The sequence below is a fragment of the Ambystoma mexicanum genome, chromosome 11, assembly GCF_040938575.1.
Source record: "Ambystoma mexicanum isolate Mex_15411 chromosome 11, UKY_AmexF1_1, whole genome shotgun sequence".
Lineage (NCBI taxonomy): Eukaryota > Metazoa > Chordata > Amphibia > Caudata > Ambystomatidae > Ambystoma > Ambystoma mexicanum.
In genome coordinates this window covers 37,083,589-37,107,462 of record NC_090934.1, presented here as the reverse complement: position 1 = coordinate 37,107,462, position 23,874 = coordinate 37,083,589, and the positions used below count along the sequence as shown (strand labels likewise).

The following is a 23,874-nucleotide window of genomic DNA, read 5'->3' as shown; positions in this document are numbered from 1 at the left end:
CCCATCAAAGGAACTCCCGCATGGGATGAGGCGGTGATGGACGAGGCAGAATGTAGGAGAATAGAAGATTTAAAGAATTTGTTACTTTAGTAACGAAAGGGGGGAAATGTAGGGGAGGACTGGTCCAAGAGACCCCCCTCGCCTACGCTTTCTCCCCAGGTGAGGACTATGGGTCCTTTGGGCGTCCCCTCATGCCACCCGGGCCCAGGTGGTGGAGGGTTCACCCACTGGAGACATTGCCCGCACGTATTAATTGCCCACACGTATTAAAATTTAGCTAGGCCTAGAAACCATTTTGTCTGGTAAAGATGGTGTGAGCTCAGCGCACTGTAGCGCGGCCCCCACCCTTGGAGGGTTTCAGTCATCCTTGTTGCCGCAGCACCCTGGCAGATCTGCTGCGAGCACGTTCCCACGAACAAGACGGACATGAGCTAGTATAATACATTAACATTGTAACAGTTCACCTCCCGCAGTGTATCATCGCTCCCAGCATGACCCGGCCAGCAGGCCTAGGCAAATGAAAAGAACAGTAAAATGGTCGTTAGATGACAGACAATCTTTGTATATTAATGTTGAGACTACTTGCAAAGGATGCTTTTCTTCCATAAAATCCCTTATATTACAAAAGCCTGTAAGATGTAGAATTACAAGAGATCATGCCCCCATGATATAAGCAATGATGAGCATATACCATTGCAGTTGGGTACTAATAATAACGGCACGCACCAGGAATCTGTTTGTTACGTGTATGACTGGAAAACGTACACCCCATGGGCTCGTGCCATAACTGAACTAATGCTGCTAGAGGACACAAGAAAACGAATGTAAACCATACAAAGGGCCCATGTGAAGAATGCATGAGAAGGTGCATGTCTAGGCCCCACATGCGCCACCACCATCACGAACAAGTGGCGGGTTACTTTCTATGTTCTCCACCAACCCTAACTCTACCTCACTTACTGCAAATATATATATGCATATAACTAAATACTGCACGTGTTAAAACATAATGTATGAATAAGGTACTCAGACTGGGTATAATCAAGACACATCCAGCAAAGTTTAAATACATGTTTTGTAATGTTTTAAATAAGTATTATAGAGTGTTCAAATGTTTGTGATGTCTTTACCTAAATCGGCAACACACGAGGGAGATACCTTTGTGAAATACGCGCAAGGCCATTCCCCCTCCCACCCTGCGAGGGCTGCCAAGGCATGAGAGCAGAGACCGCGCCGCGCTGCTTTACCTCCCCCAACCAGACTGGAGCCGCTTCAAAGACTTGTAACCCCCTCTGTAGCACCCAAGGCCGCCACCCGCCACCTGCATTATTTACAGAAACCTCTGCCTGAACACACGCGCCCCCTCGTAAACCTCGCAACCCACCGGACCATCCTAGACTTATAGCCCTGTGCAATCAGGACACCCAACACTTTGACAACACACAGCGAAACATACATTACAACTTCTAACAAGGCAGTAAGACATGTACCGCCCGTCCCAGGCCCTGAAGCTTAGCCCCTCGACCTATGGCCCAGGTCAACAGGACACTGGTAACCATGTCCTGACGTATTACCTCCAGACCCCTTACAAGGTACATTCCTCCTGTGTTGCATTAACCTGTAGTATAACCTATTGGAAGATTTACTAAAGAAGATAATACTGAAACGAGTGAATGACTGCGGTGTGCATGGCCTAGGGCAAATAAGTCAGGAAAGGACATTCATCTCTGACATTGGCCGCGATGGCACGACAACACCAGCCGGATGAACTCCGCCACCCTGCCAGGCCCAGCCCAACCCACGAGGCTGACCAGTGACGTCTTCCAGCCAAAGCCAACCACATCACAGCAGCACCTATAGTTAGTCGTCACCACCCAATCCCCTTGAACTTGTGCCCCCTATAGTATGTAGGTTCTTATGACGTTTTTTGTAAATATATACGCCTGTCTTTGCTATTGTCAGACAGAGCGCTCTCGGAGTTTGCAGAGTTCTTTGCATGCCCTATTCTGATTGATAAACTCCCATTTACGCTCACCCGCACTCTGTCTTGGCCTTATTCCCATCTTGGGAGAGTCCTTCATTGTCTCTCATTGCGGGGAGGATCGTGCTGTGTGGGGACGCTTGCCTTCACCATCTGCACACATTCTTCACTGATTGCAGCGCACACTATGGGAAGACAGTGTATGCAACAACAGCATGTCACGAATATTCCCAATATTGCTACTAAGATTGCAAAACATCCCCAGGACCGCAACACTCCCCTGAACCAGGAGCTTATGTTCAATTCCCAGCCTCCTTCAGGGGGGTGGAGATCCGAGCTTACCACATGCAATTTTCTTATCGCCTCGAAAATCGTGGGGGAGGAATCACTTACGAATACGCAACACGCTGATCCCACAATTTTGCAAACACCGCCGCGATCAACTAAGATTATATCAAGGGCCATTCTATTCTGTAGTGTCATTAATCTAATTCCTTTTTCTTCAAGAGTCATATTATACAATATATCAGTAGTTCCATTTATTGTTTCTTCTAATATCCTTGACAGTCGTCTTATGTTATAAGAGTTTATCGCCTGGCCCCAAAACGGTATGAATGATTTTGCTATGTCCTCTACAATCAACCCGTCTTCAATATTACAGCAAGGTCGTGACCTAGTCAATTTGGTATATCTGATGTTTTTAAAAGAAACACCCCAGGGAACAGAAATCCCAAATAACACGTACCTCCCCAGTTCCTAGGTAACCAAGGATATGCTTTTTCTCCACATATGAAATACACAGGATCTCCCACAAGTATTGGTTCCACTTTTTTATCGAGGAATGCTATATTCCTGCATCTGGTAAATGTTCCTACCTGGAAAGAACCCTTTTTCTTTAGACAGAACGGGACAGAATGAGGGTTTTAATTCACTGTATATGAAGGGGGTTCCGCATCCTTATTCCCATGTGGGTTCATGTGGAACGTGATCACAGAAGTTTTATAAGGTACAGACAATCTATCCTGTGGCATTATTGCTGGTGTGATTAATCGTCTTTTTTGGAACATGGAGCAACCCACCGGTTTCATAATTACTTCCTCGAATTCATTCATATTTGTTTTATCTAGTTGACCAGTTTCACTTTCGTTCCATTTCCCGTAATATAGGGCACTCAGAGAAGCATAACATGCAGAAGTTAAGGGCAGGGGCTGTACATACCATCCTATTCCCTGACCACCATGCTGCGGCAGGTGGGCACAAACCAAACAATTATTTTTCCTTAGGATTGAGTGTGTCATATTCATTATTAACAGCAATGTGTTGTCCCCATATCCTTCCCTATGGTTCTCTTCCATTGTGGACAAGGTATAGGAAATTGCATGGACTGGGCTTTCCGTTGTGGAAATGTTCATCATGGGCAAAAGTACTTCAAGAGGGTGCATTTCCTCTAGATACCATAACACAGATATGGTCAACACTGGGGCTAATATACTCATTATGCACATTACTATAGTTAGACCCAGCATACAATTTGTTTTACCATGTCCTTTTTTCGCTTTCTTTTACACTACGTTTAACTCTCCATCTGTATCGGTGCAGGAGGGGGCATTCGCTGATTTCGACATTCTTCTCTCGTCCTTCTTCCGCTGTGCTCGTCGTGAATATTGTTTGCTCTTGTGCTTCTCCGGATGTTGAAATAGTTCAATCAATGTCTACAATCTTTTTATGCCAGTTTTCTGTCTGCCTGGATTGCCTTACAAGATACTGAGTGAGAGATCCCTTAGTGGTTTGAAGAGCACTCTATTCCTCGTTCTTATAGGATAGACTGGACTGAGCAATTCCTTATTGGTGAGAAGGGCACTGTATTCCTTATAGGACATAGAGGGGTGTGATCCCTTAGATCTGGGAACGGCATTGCATTCCTTATAGGATATAGTGGGGTGAGAGATCCCTTACTGGTAGGAATAGCGGGGTGAGAGATCCCTTACTGGTGGGAAGGGCACTGTATTAATTATAGGAGAAAGAAAGGTGAGATGCCTTATTGGCGAGAAGGGCTCTGTTGTCCTTATAGGATAGTGAGGGGGGGGGGATGCCTCAGTGGCACTTAGGGCCATATCCCTGTGGGAGGACCGTTGGGATATTTTAGTTGATCAGCATTTTAGATATGTCTGTTTTTAAATCGGGATTCTTTTTTTGTAATGAATGCATTTTTATATTTGCTATGCAAAGTTTTTGGGAAGTTTTTTCTGAAATAAAGTTGTCTGACTATCAAAGAAGCGGCGAGGCAATATATCCCTGAGACTGTAACCTGAGCCGAAATGAGGCCAGGCTATATATCCCTGTGAATGTAAGCTGAATACAGAAGCAGCTAGGCTGCATATATCCCTGTGACTGTAACCTGAGCCAAATATCCCTGTGATTGTACCTGAGCCAGGAAACAGCTAGGCTGCATATATCCCTGTGACTGTAACCTGAGCCAAAACGCGGCTGGACTGTATATCCCTGTGACTGTAACCTGGGCCAAGATACGGCTGGGTCGTATATCACAGTGACTGTAACCTGAGCCAGGAAGCGGCTGGGCCGTATATTCCTGTGTGACTGTAATCCGAGCCAGGAAACAGCTGGGACGTATATCCCTGTGACTGTAACCTGCGCCAGGAAGCAGCTGAGCGGTATATCCCTGCGACTGTAACCTGGCCCAAGAAGTGGCTGAGCCGTATATCTCTGTGACTGTAACCGGAGCAAAATATCACTGTGATTGTAACCCGTGCCAGGAAGAGGCTGGATTGTATATTGCTGTGTCTTTAACCTGAGCCAAGATGCGGTTGGGCCATATATCCCTGTGACTGTAAGCTGAGCCGAGAAGCAGCTGAGCCTTGTATCCTTGTGACTGTAACCTGAGCCGAGAAGCAGCTGAGCCTTGTATCCCTGTGACTGTAACCTGAACCAAGAATCGGCTGGGCTTTATATCCCTGTGGCTGTAACCTGAACCAAGAATCGACTGGGCCTTCTATTCCTGTGACTCTTTTGTATGTTGAGAACTTGGGGGAGACCAGTGTCCCCATTAGAAGAGGGACACTGACACTGCTGATTTTTAACTCCCTTAAAGTGGGGAGGAGGAATTCTTATTTTGTTTTGGATCTAACCCTAGTCCTCTATAGGAGTTATCCCAGGCCAAGGGTGGCGGTGAGTCTTGGCAGAGAAGTGGAGCAGAGTAAAAAAGGCACCCCCATGAAAAGGCTAGAGTAGTGCAGCCTACTTAGGCCAAGTGTGGAGGGGAGTCTTGGCAGAGTGGAAGGCCAGAAAGAGGCAGATAATGCCGATCTTGAGGTGGCTAATTAAGCATGTCCGTGAGATAGAAGTTGTTCATTTTTGTAGCTTCATTTTGCTTTCTGAGAACCCCAACGTGTGGGAAATGGGGTGACGGGGGCAGGGAATGTAGGGGCGAGGCATTAGAAATTGGGTGATAGATTGGCACACATTGTGGAAAAGCGACTTCGGGACTGTGCACGTGCCTTCAGGATCCTGCACGTGCCTTCAGGGCCATGCACATGCTTAGTGACGCTCCATCCGAGCCTTCTGCTATGTCGGGCGTTTGCGTGACCTAGATTGTGCAAAATGGATCCATTTTACCATTCTGAAAACATCCTGGTACTATGGTTTTCTTCTTTGCTGTGTAAAGGCCACCGCTTGATAACACACCGGTCCTACTTATGGGTGCCGCAGCTAGCACCAGAACCCATCTCTTTCCAGGCTCTCCATCAGTTCCTCCTCCGACTCTCCTGTGAAGTCCATTTAGGGAAAATGGCCCCTCTGCTCAGCGTACCATTAGCAGGAACTGTTTGCAGACCTGGCCTTGTCAGGTGGGATGTCGGGGACTCAGTTGGTGCGGAGGCCCTGATGGGTGCGCAGACCCGCTTAGGCCTGAGTGTCGCAGCGCAGGGGAAATGAACACCCAACCACTGTCTGCTGTCATGATGTCGACCCTTCTGGTCTGCCTGTTCCTTCAGACAATAACCACGTACTCCGTTCACCTTCAACATGGCGGACACCTGGATTCGGCGCGGTCTAGTCTTCCGTATTGACTCGCGTGTTTCCTTGAAAACAGACACGCCCCCGTGCTTCCACACGTCTCAACGCTTCGCTTGCCTGCACTTCACCCGGCAAGTTGTGTTCTAAGTTTTCTGCCCTTTTCCTTCCCTTATGAATCCTGATGCCCAGCCTCCTTCCTTCCCGGTCTCCTATCTTCCCATTTTCGGAGCCTCGTTTACATTGTTCCTCCCAGTCCTGGTTCCATCCCGGACTCTTCCAGGAACTTTGATTGTCTTCCTTGCCCCAGAGACGCCGCGACCGGGAGTCAGTGACCAGCGCGCTCATCGAATGCCCAGAAGACTGGATTCGGAGGATTTGAGACCTTACCTCTACAAGGCACGCTTGTCCAGGAAAAAGAAACCCGCGAACTCCAAGAAGAGATCCTCAAGAAACAAACTGGTGAGTCATGAATCCGAGGACTCAGCTTCTGACATCTGGTGCATAAACCCAGACTGGCACCAAACCGCCAGTTCCGGTGATGCCTTTATTTCCAGCTCCCCTCACAGCCCCTGGCACGTGACCTGGTCTCACGTGACACTTGACATCACATTCCTCCCAAACTTAAAATGCTTTTCTCCCAATCATCAACAGTAACATAAGACATTTGTGTAGTCCATTCTAGTGCTGAGCGCGGCCTGGCCGTGCTCGATCGGTGTTAGACACTTTGTATAACGTACCCTTAGAGGCGGGATGGCGGTTGCGGCTTCTCTCTCAGATGGTAGCGAGAATGAGTGCTCTTTGCCTCTTCCTCTGGAGGGATCTCAGATCGGGAATCGCCTATGCATGCTGTCAGTTCTCAATATTCTTGGGGTGTGTTGTGTCCTTCTGATAGTCCTGGGGCTTCTGGTCGATCAGGTGATCTGGGTTCTTCTCTCGGGCTCCCTGGTCCTTCTTCCCACATTGCCATAGGGACTTTCCGGAAGTGGGATATGTTCCTGGTCACTGTTTCACTCCCTCTGGTGGCTGTGATCATGCTGTGGTTTGTGGTGCTGACTGTCCATGGTCTGAACTCGAAGTTTAGTGACATCTTCTTGGGCGGAGCCCGGTTCCTGACCAGCACTGTGTCTCCCGGCTGCAACTCTCGGTGGTTGGTGCGGTAAGTGCAGCTCTCTTGTTCATTCCGCTTGACTCGTCTTGCCTCTGACGGGGATGTCTGGATCTGGTGCTACCCAGTTCGGGTGGACGGGGAGTTTAGCTTGGATCGGCACTCTACACATGAGGGCTGCAGGGCTGATCCCGGACAATGAGTGCAGGGTCTGGCGGTGAGCCCTCCAGTAATCGGTACATGGCAGTTAGCCAGGAATGATTTTGTTTCTTTGCAATGCGGATTACTTTGTTGAGCGATCCCATGAATCGTTTGGTGCACCGTTGGCTTGTGGCCAGCATGGGGTGATCCTTTTGTGCTGTATGTTGAGGTCTTGGAAGAACTGCTGATGTTCTTACTGGTGAATGGAGGGCCATTGTCGCTTTTGATTTTGGTCGGGATGCCGTGTATCGCAAATATTGAAGTGCTAGGATCATTGTCTCTGCGTTGGTGGATGCCACATGTTGGACCTCCGGGTATCGACTGAATTCGTCCACCAGAACTAGCAAGTATCCCTCTCCCGCGATGGTGCAGTAGCCTATGCTGACGAACTCCCACCTTTTGCCGCTCCTTGGGGTCTGATGGGCTCTGGGGTTTCAGCTCTCCTGGTGGCCTGGCATGCCGCACAGGATTCTGCAAGGTCCATAACTCGCTGTTGCATGTGGGGCATCCACATACAGGACTTCAGGTATGAAGTTGTCTTTACAATTCCTTGGTGCCCACTGTGGGCTAGCTTGAGCGCTCTCTCCTCTAGTGCTGTTGGTAGCACAATTCGGTGTCACTTAGGTATCAGCCCTTCGGGAGCTACGGTGAGTTCATGGCAGATTCCTAAGATGGCTTGCAGCTTCTCCTGGGCCAATTATGTGCACTGGGCAGTTGTGGCTAGAAAGTTCTTCCAGTTCCCTGATTGGATGGCTTGCGTGATTTGGGTTAAGATGGTGTCCGCCTTGGTCTCTTCAGCCACTTCTTGCAAGGTGAGGGCCCGCGGTCGGGTGCATGCGAGCATGTGACATACGTGTTCATCTGTCTCTGTGGCGTGTTGCCTTTCTTGGTCTGTAGTGGGCCGCGGGTGGCAGGGTTATCTGCTCCAGCCCGATAGTCTACCTCGATATTGTAGGGCTGAAGTTGTAGGATCCACTGTTCGATGCGTGCCGGGGAGTGTGGTGCCGAGCCCTTGAAGATGGGGATGAGGTGTTTGTGGTTGGAGAATACCCTTGCTTGCATTCCTAGTAGATATACTTTGAAATGTCTGCACCCCCAGAGGATTGCTAAGGCCTCTTTTTCAATATGCGCATAGTTTTGTTCAGTTTTGGTCAATGCGCGGCTGGCAAATGCGATGGGGTGCACGTTGCCTTCTTTGTCGATTTGGGTAAGCATGGCTCCTAGGCCCACCGGGCTTGCGTCGACAAGGAGTTCTGTGTTCCTTTCGATGTCAAAGAACACCATTGTCGTGAATGCAGATGGCGAGTCTTTGATCTGTTGGAAGGCCTGCTGCTGGATGGGCAACCATTCCCACTTCTGATCTTTCTTCGTGAGTTCGCGGAGTGGGCACGCTAGAGTAGCAAGGTCCGGGATAAAACTTGCGTAGTACGTCGCCATGCCCATAAAACTCCTTACTTCGGTGGCGGATTGTGGGGCTCTAACGCTTTTGATGTCATTCACCTTTGCTGGATCAGGTGATACTCTCTTAGAGTTGAAAATGTAGCCAAAGAAACAGTTTTTCTTTGCCGAATTCACACTTCTCTGCGTTCAATGTTAGTCCTGCGTCTTCGAGTCGTTGCAATACTGCCGCCAGGCGTTTGTGGTGTTCTTTGTTGTTTGTTCCATACAGAATGATATCGTCACTGATGTTTGTCGTCCCTTCTAGGCCGTTTGGAACCTTTCGGATTTCATGCTGAAACACTTCAGCGGCCGAAGTTCAGGAGTTTGTATCTCCTCAGGCCGAGGTGGGAGGAGAAGGTTTTGATATACCTCGACTCTTTTGCTAGCTTGAGTTGGTGATATCCTGACCTGAGGTCCAGTTTACGGAATATTGTCGCACCTGTCGGGTCGACGATGAGTTCATCGATGGTTGGTGTGATGTCACTCACTCCCAATGGTTGCATTCAGGAGCCTCATGTCCATGCAGATTCGCACTGCATTTGTTTGTTTGGGCTTCTGTGCCACTACCATGGGAGACACCCACAGGGTGGCCCCGTGCTTTTCTCTACGATGCCTGCCTTTTCCAGTTTCTCGAGTTCCTTCTCCACGGCCTCCCTCGTTTGGAAAGGTACCCTGTGATGTCGCACTGCCTTGGGTTCAATGGTGTGGTCGATGTGTAACTTGATGGACCTGCCTTTCAGGCAGCCGATGCCTTGGAACACTTGGTGTTTCTCGAGTAGGTCGTTGATCTCTACGTGTTGGATGCTGAACGCAAAATGGATCAGCGGCAGTTTTTTTTGCTGTTCTACAGTTTAGGAGAGTCCCACAGCCGGCATAAACTGTGTAGATCCTCGCTCGGCAGGCCGTGTTGTTGTGTGATAGGTCAGATCTGAAGGATCCTTGCACCGGTAGTGGTTTCTTGCAACCAAATGCAAACAGTCATACCTTTCTGTCCTGGAGCACCAGCCTTGGGTTGAGCTTGTCAAACACGGTTGCTGGCATGACGTTGATGGTTGCTCCTTTGTCGGTGAGCACTTTTATTGGTTTGCCATCTGAGAAGACTGTGCAGGAGGGGCACTTCCGTTGTTTGGACCTCTGAGGTTCTACCGCTGAGATGAGATGTACATGGTGTACTCTCTTGCTGGATTTCTTTTGCCTTTCCTTGTCCCGTCTGTTGGGGGAGGTGTTATCTTCGCTTTCACTACTGTCTGATGATCTTTGCGCGTGATCTACTACTCTTGCTCCTCCTTTTCTGCTCGGTTGGCAGGTGGTTTCCCATGGGGCGAACTTTCTTCGGTGTTATGTGGTTGTTGTGGCGTTTGTTCACGGTCTCCTCCGCCTGGCGGATGCAGGCAGACTGCTGCATAGTGGTTGAGACGGTTGCACTTTCGGCAGGTCGAACCCCACGCAGGGCATGTATGTTTCTCCCCGGTGCCATGGGCCACCACACCATTTGCAGGAGTTCTCTCGCCCTTGAGGTAGGTGGGATCTGGAAGGGTTTGAGCCTCTACCTCCTTGTTTTTGGCTGTTCTGGCGTCTCTTGATGGCCGTGACTTCCTCGCATTTCTTCGGGTTATCCAGCGGTAGAGGTTGAATCGCGGCCTCAATTACTGCCACCTCGTCGTCTGTGCGTTCACGGATACGCCCCCATCTCAAGTATTCGAGATAGTGTTATGTTCTTTTCTGACAGGATGGCTCTCCTCAGTTTTTCCGACGAGATCCCATTGATATTATTTGGAGCCGGATGGCGAACTACCTCGTTAGGAAATTCGCAACCTACTGCCATCTCCCGTAGGTAGGCATGGAAATTGTCCACCATCTCATTCTCGCGTTGCTTAGCTGTGAAAAAGTGGAATCGCTGGTAGTCGTGATTGAGGTCAGGTTTAAACTTGTTTGTGAGCGCAGTTTTGCGGTGTCGTAGTCATTTGCATCACCATTGTTAGGGAGAGTGTTGAAAAGGCGTAGTGCCGCCGCTCCAATGTTGAGCTGAAGGAATGTGCATTTTTTTCCTCTCTGCGGGGATCTCTCTGGCATCAAGATGCATATCAAATTGTTGTAACCAGATTCCCCAACATATGACTGCCTCTGTGGCAAATGGATCGAAAGGCGCCATGAGGGTGGGTAAGTGCTGGGTCTGGGCGGTCTGGGTTGATGTTCCTCCTATCTGAAGGGCTTGCACTTGCCCTTGAAGGGCTCGCATTTGTGCTGGATGGACATGGTTGAGGAGTGGTGCTACTTGGTTGGTGTATGACTGTGCGTGGGAAATGAAAGTTCTCGCCATCCGGCGCACGTGTGGGCACGTGCTGTATGTCCCCCTTTTTTCTTTTGGTCGATGAGAGAATTTGGAGTGCCCCCTTGGTGGCACGTGGGGGCTGTGGAGAGCAGGCTCCTCTCACCTGGTTTTCCAACAGTTGTAGCTAATTGCTTACTGGTGCTCTTGACGTTGGAATAGCGAGATGAAGCGTTCACAGAGCGTGCGGAACGTTGTTGTTTTAGGGCGGTGCATGCACGCAATGAAAATCAGCCTGTCAAATGGAACGTTGTGGGCTTGAGACTGAGGCTTGCGTGCTTCCTTGTATGTGCGATGAAGCCAGGCTGTTGATTGTGCCGTAGAATGTTGGGGGGCCTGAAAGCAAGGCTTGCGCGCTTCCCCTTGTTAATGGAACGTTCGTGGAAGCAAGATGTTCTGCGTAGCGTATGATGGTGAGTTGACGGGCTCTTCGCGGAACACTTCACGCCCGCATTCACTTGCAGCCCCGTTCTGTGCTGGCCACCCCTATCGGAATGCACTGCTGTGGCATCGGTCTCCGGTACATCAGTGTCGTCGAGCAGCTGTTCGTTAAGTCGATGAATGTTTGAGACGAAAGGTGCGTGTGGGGAAAGCACTGTCCTCGTCGCCAGTGTGATGTTGGGGGCTCCGTTGGTGCGGAGGCCCTGATGGGTGCGCAGACCCACTTAGACCGGAGGGTCGCAGGGCAGGGGAAATAAACACACAACCACTGTGTCTGGTGCATAAACCCAGACTGGTGCCAAACCGCCTCGCTTGTTCTTCTTCTTGCTGATAGATTTTTATCCATCAGCGGTGATTTTTTTGGATACCGAGGCTTGAGCCTCATTACTCCATCTTCTCGGGTTGAGTGTGTAGTCGTGGGTTTGTATTCTTCTTGGTCTGTGTGGTCTTGTCACAGTAGGGCTGGTTTCACAGGGTCTTCGCAGTGATGGGCCGCGGGTAGCGGTCGAAGGGGTTTGCAGTGGTGGCAGTGAGTCTTCTGATCAGAGGGTTTGGGTTCTGATCCAGTTCTTGGCAGAAGTTCTTACTCAGCTTCGCTAGATGTTCATCCAACATCTCGATGTCCAGGTCTCTGTGAAGGTCTGCTATCCTTGTGAAGATTGGTGCTCCGGACGATATCCGCAGGGCCTTGTTCTGGACTATCTGAAGACTCTTCCGGTGTCGCTCATGGCAGGTCATCCATGCTGGGGAGGCATAAGTCAGGGTTGGTCTGATGATCGCCTTGTAGACGTTGATCTTTGTCCAGAGTGGCATGGACTTGCTCTTCAGGAGTGGGTACAGTGCTGCCATCTTTCCTGTTGCCTTCTGCTGAGTATTCTCAATGTGGCTTTCCCAGTTGAGTTTGCTGTCCAGGTTCACACCGAGGTAGCGGCTGCTGCTCTCCCATTTGATGGTCTCCCCGTTGAGGCTGATGTGTGGGTGCTCCTTGATCTTCTTTCTGGTGAACAGCGTTGCAGTTGTCTTGCTGGTGTTGAGTTCTATCCGCCAGTCGCTGTACCACTTTGCGATGGTATCCAATGAAGCTTGCAGGTTCTTCGCCACTTCCTTTTCGCTGAAAGACTGGGAGATTACTGCAACATCATCTGCATATAGCGCCAGGTTCGTCTTGTGGAGATCTGTCGGGATGTCGTTGGTGAAGAGGTTGAACAGGAAGGGTCCGAGGTTCGATCCCTGTGGCACGCCTGCTCGGATGGGATGTGAAGAGGACATCTCAGACCGCATGGCGACATGGAAGGTGCGGCCTCCCAGGTATCTTGCAATCGTCTTCACCAGGTAGTTCGGAAATCCCAGGCCAATCATCTTGTGCAGCAGTCCCTTGTGCCAGACTCGGTCGAATGCTTTGGCGACATCCAGGAAGACAATTCCTGTGGACTTCTTGATGTTGAATCCGTGGCTGATGGTGTCCACCACTCTCTGTAGCTAATGAGTCGTTGCATGCTCCTTTCGAAATCCAAACTGTTCCTTTGCTAGTAGATTTCTTTCGGAGGTGAAGTTGCTGAGTCGAGCGAGGACCACCTTCTCCAGGAGATTCGATAATCCAGAAAGCAGGCTGATGCCAAACCGCCACTTCCGGTGATTCCTTTATTTCCGGCTCCAGCCCCCTGGCACGTGACCCGGTCTCCCATCACACGTGACAACACATCAGGGTCTGCTACAGTGGTTTACAGTACGGCCTTTGCATCGGGGTAATCTGCTATGATACATGTCTTGCATAACATTAAGCAATGTTTGTAAAGGGGTGTGTGTGGCTGTCTTTATTTTCTGCCTAGAATGTTGCCAGTGCTGGAATTGGGCAGGATTTCCATGGATTCAGAGTGTTTCTCCCCGGCCCATGGTGGACCCACCGCTGCATCAGCAGCTGACCCCCCCCCCCCACACACCCCCCCTCTTCTTCCCCAGAGACAAACATCCAAGCTCACAGGAGCTCTTCTAGGGTTCCTGTGCTTTACGTGGGCTCTGGGCGCTAGGTGGCTGCAGACGCAGCAAGCCGTGAGTGAGTGAGTGAGTGAATGAACATTGAGGCCTGTCCATGATGGGTATAAGAGCTTCAGACTGTGCCATTCAGATGGTTGTAATGCATTTCCTCTCACTGTGTTTGTTTCATTCTTTAAACCGAGATTCGATTTTATTTAAAGCAAATGTACTTTGCATGCTCGTAATCGTAGGCTTGCGATCAGGCCATGGGAAATAAAGCAACTCTCGTCATCCTTTTGCTCAACATGTTAAATGTAACAGTTTATATATTGCCAGGTTGGTTTAATATGGGATCTGTACACTTTTCAAGACATCTACATGTGTTGTTTAATGTTACCACTGTTTTTTTTTTTACACATGTTGTGACTCCACACTAGCCATTCCCTCATTGCTCCACCCCTTGCCCCGTGGAGTCCAGGATATGTGTCCCCCGCTTTCCCAGCCCCAAGTAGCAAAGTTAAGCCAGGTATATCTTTCGCCTCTTGGCAGTAACTGCGTATGATACTTCCTTCCCAGATATCCAGCTCGGAGAGACGAGTGGACCCCTGCCCCGGAGTCTGCCGGAGCTTCGCCAGCACCGGACCCACCTGGCCATGGAGATGCTCTGGCTGCAGCAGGCCATCGCCAGCCGCAAGAACGTAAGGCTCAGTACTGTGCATCCAGCTGGCCGAAAGGAGACCATGTATGGGGAATGGCAAGGCCCCCCAGCCTTAGAGCAGTAGGGGGAGGTTGATGGCTGGGACGAGGGTGCAGCATTAACATTCCTCTGTGCACCAACACCTTACTCCATGCTAGATATATACCACATGGTCATTATCATCCGCTGGACATTTGCCGTTTTGCTTTTCGCAGCATGATGTGCCCCAGGCACTCCAGTCAGTGCTGCCTTAAGTCTGCTTGTAACGCCTGGTTGTATTGCATCTTTAATTTGCTACTTGGCCAATGAACTTTCTTTGTTACTGGGGAACTAGTCCTTTTCCAATAATCATGTGTACGTTTTATTTTCACGCTTTCTGCATTGCTCTTTCGATCGGCGGGGTTCAGGTATTGTCTGCGGACAGAGCTCTAACAGGGCCTAGGATAGGGGAGAGAGAGGGCGCCTTGAAGTAAACCTCTGAGCTCTGTGTCTAGAATGCAAGCTGTCTTCTTCAGCCATAGCACGGCTAGATTTATAAAGTGATGGCAGCGTGGGAATCCTGGCACGCTCGGTTTATAAAGTGATGTAAGCCTGGGATTCATGGCACAGCCTGATTTATAAAGTGGTGGCAGTGTGTGAGTCCTGGCATGGCTAAATTTATAAAGTGATGGCAGCTTGGGAGTCATACCACGGCTAGATTTATAAAGTGATGGCAGCTTGGGAGTCATACCACGGCTAGGTTTATAAAGTGATGGCAGCTTGGGAGTCATGGCTAGATTTATAAAGTGATGGCAAATGGGGAGTATTGGCACGGCTAGATTTATAAAGTGGTGGCAGCGTGGGAGTCATGGCTAGATTTATAAATTGATAGCAGCTTGGGAGTCATGGCACGGCTAGATTTATAAAGTGATGGCAGCGTGGGAGTCATGGCATGGCTAGATTTATAAAGTGGGGCAGCCTGGGAGTCATGGCTAGATTTATAAAGTGGTGGCAGCTTGGGAGTAAACGGCTAGATTTATAAAGTGATGGCAGCTTGGGAGTTGCTGCTAGATTCATAAAGTGATGGCAGCCTGAGAGTCATGGCAAAGCTAGATTTATAAAGTGATGGCAGCGTGGGAGTCATGGCACGCTCAGTTTATAAAGTGATGTTAGCCTGGAAGTCATGGCACGGCTACATTTATGAAGTAGTGGCAGCGTGGGCGTCATGGCACAGCTAGATTTATAAAGTGTGCCAGCTTGAGAGTCGAGCCACGGTTAGATTTATAAACTGATGGCAGCTTGGGAGTCATGGCACGGCTAGATTTATAAAGTGATCGACAGCCCGGCATGGCTACATTTATAAAGTGATGTTAGCCTGGGATTCATGGCACGGCTAGATTTATAAAGTTGTGGTAGCGTGGGAGTCATGGGACGGCTAGATTTATAAAGTGGTGGCAGCCTGGGAGTCATGGCTAGATTTATAAAGTGATGGCAGCGTGGGAGTCATGGCAGGGCTAGATTTATAAAGTGGTGGCAGCCTGGGAGTGGTGGCACGGCTAGATTTTATAAAGTGGTGGCAGCCTGGGAGAGGTGGCACGGCTAGATTTTATAAAGTGGTGGCAGCCTGGGAGAGGTGGCACGGCTAGATTTTATAAAGTGGTGGCAGTTTGGGAATCGTTTTAATGTGTTTTTATTCTCTTTTCTTTGCAGTATTTGATTTTGAAGCAGAGGCTGGGTAGCCCAGAACGATAGAGGCGGTATTCTGGTGAATCTTTGTGAATGGAATTGATAAAACCGACATCATATGGACGAAAGGCAGTGTGGACGTAGATGCTACACTTCATCTGTTCCTAGGCAAGAACCTCCCATGGCACCAGCATAACGTACACATCGGACACGCATGTACTGCACCACCGGACTTATTCATGAGATCAAAAACTACTGCACCAGCCAAAGCAACACATGGGATCAGCAACGACTGCACCATCCTGACCCACATGTGTGATACCAGCATCCTGTGCACCAGCCTGACATCATATGAAGCCAGTATGTACAGCACCAGCATGACGCACACATGCAAGTAGTGCGCCTGTCTGATCTGAGATGGAAGTAATATGTAGTGCAGCATCCTGGCCCACACATGGGACTAGCATGTACTGCATTATCCCCTGATGCACACATGACCAATGGGCACTGCCTCATCAGCTGAGTACCCACTTGACCATGACTAACATGCGTTTGCTATGATGTTCAGACATAATCAATGTTTCCACCCGCAGTCTTTACAATGGCAGATCCAAGCTACTGAGGATCTCTTACCTGACATGAGTGAACGGTGCTCTAGCCCACCTAGATACTTGCTACATGGACTGCTGAGGGTGATCAGTGCCCCTCTTGCATTCTCCAAGGAGCCCCATTTCCTGCTGTGGCTGATCGGTGCCCCTCTTGCATTTTCCAGGGAGCCTCTTGCCTCATGTCCTGCTGTGGGTGGTCAGTGCCCCTCTTGCATTCTCCAGGGAGCCTCTTGCCTCATTTCCTGCTGTGGGTGGTCAGTGCCCCTCTTGCATTCTCCAGGGAGCCTCTTGCCTCACATCATGCTGTGGGTGGTCGGTGCCCATCTTGCATTCTCTAGGTAGCCTCTTGCCTCATGTCCTGTTGTGGGTCTCCAGGGAGCCTCCTGTCCTGCTGTGGGTGATCAGTGTCCCTCTTGCATTCCTCTGGCAGCCTCTTGCCTCATGTCCTGCTGTGGGTGGTCAGTGCCCCTCTTGCATTCTCCAGGGAGCCTCTTGCCTCATTTCCTGCTGTGGGTGGTCACTGCCCCTCTTGCATTCTCCAGGGAGCCTCTTGTCTCATGTCCTGCTGTGGGTGGTCAGTGCCCCTCTTGCATTCTCCTGGGATCCTCTTGCCTCATGTCCTGCTGTGGGTGGTCAGTGCCCCTCTTGCATTCTCCAGGGAGCCTCTTGTCTCATGTCCTGCTGTGGGTGGTCAGTGCCCCTCTTGCATTCTCCTGGGAGCCTCTTGCCTCATTTCCTGCTTTGGGTGGTCAGTGCCCCTCTTGCATTCTCCAGGGAGCCTCTTGCCTCATTTCCTGCTGTGGGTGGTCGGTGCCCATCTTGCATTCTTTAGGTAGCCTCTTGCCTCGTGTCCTGTTGGGGGTCTCCAGGGGGTCTCCTGTCCTGCTGTGGGTGATTGTCCCACTTGCATTCCTCTGGCAGCCTCTTGCCTCATGTCCTGCTGTGGGTGATCAATATCCCTCTTGCATTCTCCAGGGAGCCTCTTGCCTCATGTCCTGCTATGGGTGGTCGGTGCCCATCTTGCATTCTTTAGGTAGCCTCTTGCCTCGTGTCCTGTTGGGGGTCTCCAGGGGGTCTCCTGTCCTGCTGTGGGTGATTGTCCCACTTGCATTCCTCTGGCAGCCTCTTGCCTCATGTCCTGCTGTGGGTGATCAATATCCCTCTTGCATTCCCTAGGGTAACCTCTTGCCTTGTCCTGCTGCAGGTGATCAGTGTCCCTCTTGCATTCCTCACAGAGCCTCTTGTCCTGCTGGAGGTGGTCAGTGCCCCTTATGTATTCCAAAGGGATGCTCTTGCCTCATGTCCTGCTGGAGGTGATCAGTTCCTGTTGCCTCATGTCCTGCAGTAGGCAAGCGGTTTACCTTGAGCTCCCCCGAGTGCTTCTTGCCAAATATATTGAAGTGGGCTAACAGTCGCCCACTGACAAGCCGGAGCCCCTTGCCTCCTTTTCAGTTGTAGGCAGGATTTACTTCAAAACTCCTGCTCCCCACCTAATACTCCTATTTTGCTTTTCCCAAGAGAGTGCCTTCCCTCCTGTCTTGCACTGAGTCATGCGAGTGCTTCACCTGGTCCCCGAGGGCAGTAGCTTACTGCCCCATGCCCTACAGTGTCTTATTTTTCCTCAGATTCTTTCCCCTTTTCCCGAAGTGGTCTGTGTTCCCTGGAGGCTTCCTGTCTTCTGTCCTTGAGCAGGTAGCTCTGTATTTTGTTTTTACTATGCTATGAACTCAAATGCTGCAGGAAGAATATTGGAGCCCCCTCTATCAGTGTTTTCATCTTTGTTTTCCGTGATATTTTTTTAGTCCCTGCATATTTGTGTTTCACTATTTCTTTGCTAAAACACTTTCCTCTCCATAAGTCAAACGTTTGCATCATTTGTATGTCACAATTAGAGTTTGAAACCATCTCTTGTTTGCTGTTGTTTTATATATGTATAGCTAACTCGTTCAGGGGTGTACCTGCCCTCCATCCTGTCGTGCGCTTTTGAGTTGCGGTTTCGGCGCTTCTGTCTGACGTGGCGGAAGGGAGGGGCACGTGGAGTATCAGGAAATACTTGCAAAGTCTTTCTTTTCCTTTGTGCGTGCTCTAGCAGTGATCAGATAGTCTTTCTACCATGAGTAATAAAACATGATCTTTTTTGGGAATTCATTTCTCCCTCTATATCGGGCAGGAATGTGATGTGTGTTTTTGGGAAACGCTGCGTGCACCAGCAGCAGTGATCTACTTGCACCAGATGTTTTATAAACGCGTGTAATTGATGTCTGCAACAAAGGCATTTGGGTAATTTAGTTTTTAGGGCAACACGTGTTTTTGTGGTTTTACAGCAAACAAGGGGGGAGGGGGGGAGAGATGCATTTTATTTTGCAATAAAGGATAATCAGTGTACCCTCCCTCAACTGTCCTTAATGGATTTTACCCTGATCCAAATCACAAGCTGTTGTAATGCTGTTTCACGCATAAACACACTGTTTTAGTTCTAAAAGGCAGTCCCGCTCTAAACAACTTCCATCAATCAAAGACTGAAATCTCTGAGATAGTCAACATCACGTTCTCATCCAGTCTACCCAATCCTTCATCAAGGCCTGTCCGAAGCCACAACCTTACCTAATCTGTATCTGCAACCAATCAATGCCCTCAATCCTCACTATTTGCACAAATGGCTGTAGACAATGTTAACCTATTAGCCTGTACAGAACAACAGCATGAAATTCAGCCGTTCCCAGCACACGACTGTTGCCCAGTGCCAAGACACAGCATTCATCTAATCGAGGCACAGCGCTCAACCAATCCCTGAATACCACCATTAGATAACTTCTTGGCACACTCATCCACAACTCCATGAACAACACTGTCCACCAACACTAGTGCAAACCACCCCCAAACCTTGAACACAAGTATCCACCTGTTGCACAACCTACAGCCAATCGTTGCACATGGCCATTAGTTTGCATACAATCGCCCCCTCTAGAAAATCCCCATACACGACCATCAATAATATTTCTCTGCAAAGGGCACAACGATCAGATGCACTCTACACATCAATCCACTAATCCATGGGCACAAACATCAACCAACGCCCTATACAAACCAGTCAACTAATCCCTGGGCACAGCCATCAAATGCATTCTACAAATCAAGCAACTACTCCCCAGGCACAGCCATCAAAGAATGCACTCTACACATCAATCAACTAATCCCTGGGCACAGCCATCAACCAACACACTATACAAACCATTCAACTAATCCCCAGGCACAGCCATCAAATGCATTCTACAAATCGATCAACTAATCCCTGGGCACAGCCATCAAATGCATTCTACAAATCGAGCAACTAATCCTTGGGCACAGCCATCAAATGCATTCTACAAATCAAGCAACTAATCCCTGGGCACAGCCATCAAATGCATTCTACAAATCGAGCAACTAATCCCTGGGCACAGCCATCAAATAATGCATTCTACAAATCAAGCAACTAATCCCTGGACACAGCAATCAAATAATGCACTCTACAAATCATTCAACTAATCCCTGGGCACAGCCATCAAATGCATTCTACAAATCGAGCAACTAATCCCTGGGCACAGCCATCAAATGCATTCTACAAATCAAGCAACTACTCCCCAGGCACAGCCATCAAAGAATGCACTCTACACATCAATCAACTAATCCCTGGGCACAGCCATCAACCAACACACTATACAAACCATTCAACTAATCCCCAGGCACAGCCATCAAATGCATTCTACAAATCGATCAACTAATCCCTGGGCACAGCCATCAAATGCATTCTACAAATCGAGCAACTAATCCTTGGGCACAGCCATCAAATGCATTCTACAAATCAAGCAACTAATCCCTGGGCACAGCCATCAAATGCATTCTACAAATCGAGCAACTAATCCCTGGGCACAGCCATCAAATAATGCATTCTACAAATCAAGCAACTAATCCCTGGACACAGCCATCAAATACATTCTACAAATCAATCAACTAATCCCTGGGCACAGCAATCAAATAATGCACTCTACAAATCATTCAACTAATTCCTGGGCACAGCCATCAAATGCATTCTACAAATCGAGCAACTAATCCCTGGGCACAGCCATCAAATGCATTCTACAAATCAAGCAACTAATCCCTGTGCACAGCCATCAAATAATGCATTCTACAAATCAAGCAACCAATCCCTGGACACAGCCATCAAATAATGCATTCTACAAATCTAGCAACTAATCCCTGGGCACAGCCATCAAATAATGCATTGTACAAATCGAGCAACTAATCCCTGGGCACAGCCATCAAATAATGCACTCTACAAATCAAGCAACTAATCCCTGGGCACAGCCATCAAATAATGCACTTTACAAATCAAGCAACTAATCCCTGGGCACAGCCATCAAATAATGCACCCTACAAATCAAGCAACTACTCCCCAGGCACAGCAATCAAATAATTCACTCTACAAATCAAGCAACTAATCCCTGTGCACAGCCATCAAATAATGCACTCTACAAATCAAGCAACTAATCCCTGGGCACAGCCATCAAATAATGCACTCTACAAATCAAGCAACTAATTGTCAGGATCCCATGGCACACTTACACATGTTCAAAGAGACACTATACTAGAAAATCCTCATTTAAGAGGTTACACTATCACACACATATGTAGAAGTATGGTAGCATGAGGTATGGATGTTGATTCTGAATTTTACATCAGATTATTTAAATAAATTTCCTTAATGTTAATCTAATCAGGAAGTGTCTAATTTCCCAAGCCAAGATGGTGGGTCTGTTCCACAACAGTGATTGGATGAGAAGTGCTGTGAGGTAACTTGGAACTTTCACCAAGATTCTAAACTGCCTTTCATTCCAGTTTCCTTAGAGAAAGGTTGCAGTTATATTAGTTCTGAAGAAAATTAAACTTTAGTGAATTATAGAAAACAATATTTTAAAGAAAAACCTACTGAGAAGATAAAGAAACTTCAAGAAGAGTTCATTCAATGTTCAAAGAACAATTTCGTTACAGATGAAGCAAGCTAAGTCTTTCTGAGAAATCGTTATCAAGATATTATCTACTATTTGTGCCAAGAAGTTATTTTTGAAAAGAACTTTGAAAAAACTGTAATTTTATTAAGCTATGAACTTTCATGCACTCATTTTTCTCGTGTTGTTTACCGGCTGTTAAAAGTAACGTTTGTTTTTTGCTGAAATTAGCGGTTACTTTAGTATTTTATCTTTATTAGACTTTGTGTTTATAATATACATAAATATTCTGTGTTTTCTAAACGTTTAACAAAACTAACCTTTCTAGATCCAGATTAACATAGTTTGCGGGCACGTGAATTCGTTATAGTTACTTTAGAGTAAAGGACCTGTTGGCGTGTATCGTGCGTCCTTCAGTGTATTCCTTCTTCCTGGTTGTGTCGTATTCGCGTCTCGATTGGTGTGAATTTACCAGGGAAGTAATATTAGAGTTGGAGTTTTGAGTTTTCCGTGGCGTCGTGTAAACTTAGTAGTGCGCGGTCTTTGTTTTGAGAGCGCGGTTCATCCGAAAGCAAGCGCTGTCCATCTATTGCGCGGTTCGTCTCTTGTGTGCGCGGTTCTTCGGAGAACGCGGTTCATCTAAAAGTAAGCACGCATTTCATCTGAAAGTAAGCGCGCAGTTCTTCTATTGCGCGGTTCATCTCCTGTGTGCGCGGATTTCTGAGAGCGCCGTTCTTCTAGCGCGCGGTTCTCCTTAAAGTGAGTGCTGATCATCTGTGAGCGCAGTTCTTTTTTGGTGCGCTGTTATTTCATTTAGTGCACGCATTTTTTCCTTCAGAGCTCTGATCTGTTGGTGTCAAGTTTTGCTTCAATTCTTTAAGTACATTTTCAACAATTAATCATAAAGAGTCATTCAAGAACTCATTTTTGAAGTATTTTTTGGACTAATAATTCTTTACCATAACACATTTTCGTGTGGCTATAAGTTAGTAATAGAATTCCAAAAGGCAACTTAAAGATTCAGTAAGAAAGAGACTGAACAATAATTATTTTTAGCCTATCAGCTATAAAGCATAGGCTGCAGGTATTTACCTTTCTACAATTGAAAACATATAAAGATTTAGAAGTTTAATATTGTATAAAGGTATAATTCTATATTATTTGTGTTTAGATTTTCACAGACAAGACACTGACGAAAACAATTCCAGTAATCCAGTTCCAGATGGAAAACCAGTAGTCGAGAGGTCAACATAAAAACCAGTGAAAATCTGCTTTTGTTTTGTTATCCATTCCACTTTCCCCTTGGGTTTGCCAATTTAGTAATTATATCTTTTGAGAGATTGTTGAGTTGGCACACTTGGGGGGGGGGGGGGTCTGGTGGGCCAGCATCACTCCTGCAGGAAGTTTTCAAGATTGGACCTTGACACTAATCCCTGGGCACAACCATCAAATGTATTCTACAAATCAATCAACTAATCCCTGGGCACAGCCATCAAATAATGCACTCTACAAATCAAGCAACTAATCCCTGGGCACAGCCATCAAATGCATTCTGCAAATCAAGCAACTACTCCCCAGGCACAGCCATCAAATAATGCACTCTACAAATCAAGCAACTAATCCCTGAGCACAGCCATCAAATGCATTCTACAAATCAATCAACTAATCCCCGGGCACAGCCATCAAATAATGCACTCTACAAATCAAGCAACTAATCCCTGGGTACAGCCATCAAATAATTCACTCTACAAATCAATCAACTAATCCCTGGGCACAGCCATCAAATAATGCACTCTACAAATCAAGCAACTAATCCCTGGGCACAGCCATCAAATGCATTCTACAAATCAATCAACTAATCCCTGGGCACAGCCATCAAATAATGCACTCTACAAATCAAGCAACTAATCCCTGAGCACAGCCATCAAATGCATTCTACAAATCAATCAACTAATCCCTGGGCACAGCCATCAAATAATGCACTCTACAAATCAAGCAACTAATCCCTGGGCACAGCCATCAAATAATGCACTCTACAAATCAAGCAACTAATCCCTGGGTACAGCCATCAAAGAATGCACTCTACAAATCAAGCAACTAATCCCTGTGCAGAGCCATCAAATAATGCACTCTACAAATCAAGCAACTAATCCCTGGGTACAGCCATCAAATAATGCACTCTACAAATCAAGCAACTAATCCCTGTGCACAGCCATCAAATAATGCACTCTACAAATCAAGCAACTAATCCCTGGGCACAGCCATCAAATAATGCACTCTACAAATCAAGCAACTAATCCCCGGGCACAGCCATCAAATGCATTCTACAAATCAATCAACTAATCTCGGCACAGCCATGAAAGAATGCACTCTAAAAATCAAGCAACTAATCCCTGGGCACAGCCATCAAATGCAT

At 47.8% G+C, this 23,874-nt stretch overlaps 1 protein-coding gene across 3 annotated transcripts in view; it reads left to right on the top strand.

The window, feature by feature from the left end:
- The window catches only part of IQCC (IQ motif containing C), a 114,082-nt gene extending 95,442 nt beyond the window's left edge, over positions 1 to 18,640 (top strand). For 2 of the 3 annotated variants that reach the window (XM_069622485.1, XM_069622487.1), the window contains 2 exons: positions 14,080 to 14,201; positions 15,890 to 18,640. In XM_069622485.1, coding sequence (XP_069478586.1) covers positions 14,080 to 14,201; positions 15,890 to 15,931 — 164 coding nt within the window. In that variant the 3' untranslated portion in view covers positions 15,932 to 18,640. The remainder of the gene's footprint in view (positions 1 to 14,079; positions 14,202 to 15,889) is intronic. The other variant, XM_069622486.1, reaches the window with a different exon arrangement.
- The last annotated feature ends 5,234 nt before the right edge of the window (positions 18,641 to 23,874 follow it).